Here is a 4,240-nt window from a genome sequence, read left to right as displayed (position 1 = left end):
ACTAAGATTATTTGCCTAAATAATTTCGTGGAGAACATGCTCCGAAAAAATATTTATCTAATTTTAGTTTGGAGGGAAGAAAAAAATGATAGTTTTTTATCTTAAAAATTTGTTATAAACAATTTGTTTTTGTTGAGGTTTGTGTATTATAGACATTTAATACGAGCAAGGGATAAGAAAGACGTAGAAAGATCAAACCATCAACAAACTTCCAAAACTTTCAAGGCAATAAAAGTCATTAGTAGTGACAGCGAAACGAAAATGGTTCAGGGACACGCCAATTTCCACAACGAACAGTCATGAAAATGCAACAAAACTGAGCATTTGGAACATGAAGTTAACCCTGCGTGGAAGAAGAAGCTAGCTAATGATCATCTCTACCTTCTAATCGGAGGAACTGCTCCCCTACCCGGAGGGCCGCCACGCCCAGCCGCTTGCGCCTGAAATAGAGAATGGCAAGTTGACGCTTAGTAACACTGAAGCTAAGCAATGCATGGAGCAAGCTTAAGGTGAAGATTTGGAGTCTTTTTGAAATAAATGAGGCACCATAGGCAGTGCCATGAGGCAGGAAAGTAATAAGAAGAATCGATGGCAGTGACAGAAGATAATCGATAATACTTCACAGTAGCCACCGGAACCTGATACTAACAATAGCAGCATATCAACAGACTGCGTCAGGTGCTTTGGATTAGTCATGTGATCTTATCATTTCATGATTTTACTGGTAATTTCTAGATATTTTACATCACTAATCATTTCAATGAAAATTCATGTTGTTCCTTTTAGCCTTCACATTAGAACGGGAGTCTTGGCACAACAATGAAGTTGCTATGACCTAGAACTTACAAGTTCGAATCTAGAAAATACTCTCTTGCAAAGCAGCGTAAAGCTGCGTATAATAAATCCTTCCCAGGGAGCAAGGTAAGGCAGCTGTGTGACTTAGAGATTCATGCACCGGGTTGTCTTTTTTTTCCCCTTTTAGCCCTCACATTCTAAATTCTTGATTGATTGCTGAACAATGAACTTTATATGTAGCCTTTTACAATGTCCAAAACATCCTGTAACACATCCACACCAAAGGAAAGATTGGCAAGGATAGATGACTTTGCAGAGCCAAAGAATGGCAGTAACAAGCCAAGGATACCATTACCACCAAGAAAGAAAAGCTAAATGGCAATCAAAAAAGATGAATCAAACTAGACAATTGATTAGAAAGATTGAACATAAAGGAGGGAAACAAAAACAAAAGGTGGAAATGATGAATAAGAACATATTCATGACTATGAATATGATCTTGATGTCAATAGGCATTCTAAGAAAAGGCAAAGTCAATCCTGTTCATTCTTTGTTCTAGCCAGTCAGAAAAAAAAAAGAACGCATTTGGTTTATCTTTTCTTTTTGGAATGAATAAAAGATTCAACAAACACACATTAGGAATTCAGAAATACTTTGAGAATTCATACATTGAAACATTAAGACATCAAAATGGAACAATACTCACCCTTGCGCGCATAGCAACAGCGCGACCACGACCGACTCCAAGAGCTGATCCTTTGCCCTTAAGGAAGACAAACACACCAATTCAGAAGCAGTCGAGCAACACTAACACAGATTTCCGACAAAGAAAACAGAAGAGAGAATTCTCTAACCCTAATTCTGGCGTCCAAACGCTTGAACATTGGCGCGTTCTTCAGCATGTCAGGGATGACCATAAACCTGTAACCCTAAAACATGAACCAAATCCTCCAACCAAACCCGAACAAAAAGGCATGATGATAAAGAGTGAGTGCAAAGCTTGGCGTTTACCTTACTTTGCTGCCTCGTATGAAAACATGCTCGAGCTGTGATACTTTCCCATCCTATCAATAAAGAACAACGACAGAAGCATAAAAACTCGAACAATCAAATCTACTGAGATCCGTAAAAGGAGATGGGAGCAGAAATCAAACATCGTTTCTGGTTAGAAGCGAGAAGGGAGAGGAGAGGAGAGGAAAGCGAGGACCTTGGCAGTATAGGTGATGCTTTCGAGCTGGCAATTCCAGTTGTCCTCGCACTCGATCATGTTTCCGCGGTAGAGATCGCCGCTCTTCAGCTCCACCGTGACAATGTGCCCTGCCGCCTCGTGGAGAAGCTTCACGGGGATCCCCAGGCTCCGGCTCATTTTGATCTCCTCGCTTTGGGGCGCTTCTCTTGCGTAGGGAGCAAAACGGCACCTTTCGTAAAACCCTAACACGAGGTGAAGTCAACTGTGAAAGGGGACAGAAATTATAAAATTAATTATTTTATCATATAATTTATTTTTTTTATAATGTACTTTCAAAATTATTAATTTTTATACGGGTTAATAACTTTAAACTCCCTTATATTTTATTGCAGGTTATATTTTACCTCTCTCTATTTAAAAAACTACACTTAACCCCCCCTTTAACATAAGTAAAAAAGAGAAAGAAAAAAATAAATGATCAAAATAATCCTAACCTAAATCAACTTTAAAAGAAAATGAAAAATAAAAATAATTCTGTAAAATCATTGAAAGCTTAACTTTAACCCAACCTGATTTATATATAGGTCCAAAATCTCACTTGTTTCTAGAAAAAATATCCTCTCAAAATTCACACATGCACCAGCATAAATAATAGAAAAATAACAACTCTGTTTGACGATTTAGAAAAAAAATCACCTTTAATTTCCAAAAGTAAATTTAAATTAAATAAAGATAGAATAAAGTTTATCATTAAAAATTAAAATAAACTGCTTTAAAATGAAAATTTACTTTTGGACAAAAATTAAAAGGGTGATTTTTTTTATAAATCATCAAAGGGTCTTTATTCTTTATTTTTTATGTAAATTTTATTCTATCTTTATTTAATTTTAATTCATCAATTTAGAATTCTGGTGTTTTTTTTTTTGGTGAAATGAATTTTTGACTGATTATCCCTTTCAGAATTGCTATTTTTCTGTTATTTATGCCGGTGCATGTGTGAATTTTGTAAGGATATTTTTTCTATGAACAAGTGAGATTTTGTGTCTATATATAAATCAGATTGGGTTAAGGTTAAGCTTTCAACGATTTTACTGGATTATTTTTATTTTTATTTTTCATTTTCTTTTACAAGTTTGATTTAGATTAGGGTTATTTTGGTCATTTGTTTTTTTCTTTCTTTTTTACTTATATCAAAGGGGGGTTAAGTATAGTTTTTTAAATAGAGGGGGTAAAATGCAACCTGCTATAAAATACAAAGGGGTTTAAAGTTATTAACCCTTCTTATATTACATGTCATGAACAATATAGAAACATTTTGGTACAAATTTTAAAAAAATAATAAACTTAATTAATCTCATTGATTATCCTTGAGCAATCAATTTAATCCTCCAAAAAATTTTCACCGGTCATCAAAGTAAATCAAAAGGTATACGCGTAATGTTTAGTCCAGAAGTCTAATTTCCTTTAGTTGTACTCTCTAAGGAAAATTTTTTATAAATATATTAGAGCATCCACATCAGATACTCTATTCAAAAAATTTACCTTAAATTTTGAATAGAGTAGTTAAAAAATCTTTACATCAACTACTCTATCGATTCCCTAAATTATGTATTTGTGAACAGTACTTCTTTAAATTTAGGGAATGGATTCCATTCCCTAAACATTATAGAAGAGAGAGAAGAAATAGAAAAGTCGATATATGATGTATTGAAAAGTGGATATTCAAATTTAATAAAGTAACTTTTTTACCTTAAATTATATATTTTGAATAGAAAAATTGATGTGGATGATTTTATAATTGGAGATTGAATCATCAATATTTAGATGAGAACATGTGTTTTCAAGTCAACGGTACAAATTAAAAGAGCATATCCTTCTCACCGTTTTAAGAGATATTAGACAATTTTAATTAGATTTAAAATAATTTTAAATAAAAAATTAGATAAAATATTTTTTTCGGCAATTGTCAAAGCATGCACCCAAAGTTCAGAATTTAGCAAAAAGGTCTAAAGTTTTGAAAATACCTTAAAGACTTTGTTTTTTTTCCTTCGAACGATCTAAATCGGTACTGCCATGGATCTGATCTGATTGAGATCAGATGCACATTGAACTTGATTTCCTAAGATTAGGATTACATACATTTTTTCCTAATAATATGTAATATTTCTAAAGAATCCAAAATAAGTAATGAGACGTCATTGATTGAAATTCACAAAATCTAAAAATATATTCAATCAAATCTGTCTAAGTTTATTG

The 4,240-nt window shown here is 33.2% G+C and overlaps 1 protein-coding gene across 1 annotated transcript; it reads right to left on the bottom strand.

The window, feature by feature from the left end:
* Positions 1–200: 200 nt before the first annotated feature.
* On the bottom strand, positions 201–2,254 carry LOC122024151 (small nuclear ribonucleoprotein SmD3b-like). Its single transcript, XM_042582705.1, has 5 exons — positions 2,003–2,254; positions 1,807–1,859; positions 1,650–1,716; positions 1,502–1,558; positions 201–440 (listed from the first exon to the last, which is right to left on the bottom strand). Exons 1-5 carry the CDS (start codon positions 2,159–2,161, stop codon positions 378–380), a joined length of 399 nt encoding a protein of 132 aa, XP_042438639.1. The 5' UTR covers positions 2,162–2,254; the 3' UTR covers positions 201–377.
* Positions 2,255–4,240: the final 1,986 nt, after the last annotated feature.

Source organism: Zingiber officinale, chromosome 9B (assembly GCF_018446385.1).
Source record: "Zingiber officinale cultivar Zhangliang chromosome 9B, Zo_v1.1, whole genome shotgun sequence".
Taxonomy (NCBI): domain Eukaryota; kingdom Viridiplantae; phylum Streptophyta; class Magnoliopsida; order Zingiberales; family Zingiberaceae; genus Zingiber; species Zingiber officinale.
Note: the sequence above shows the minus strand (reverse complement) of the source record. Positions and strands in the feature narration are given on the sequence as shown.

What these genes read in the sequence shown, in the direction of transcription:
- LOC122024151 (XM_042582705.1), bottom strand. Translation starts at nt 2,161, where the DNA reads ATGAGCCGGAGCCTGGGGATCCCCGTGAAGCTTCTCCACGAGGCGGCA. An exon ending in ATACGAGGCAGCAAAGTAAG is followed by an intron (nt 1,717 to 1,806) that starts GTAAACGCCAAG and finishes TTAGGGTTACAG; the next exon opens with GTTTATGGTCATCCCTGACA. An exon ending in GTTTGGACGCCAGAATTAGG is followed by an intron (nt 1,559 to 1,649) that starts GTTAGAGAATTC and finishes GTCTTCCTTAAG; the next exon opens with GGCAAAGGATCAGCTCTTGG.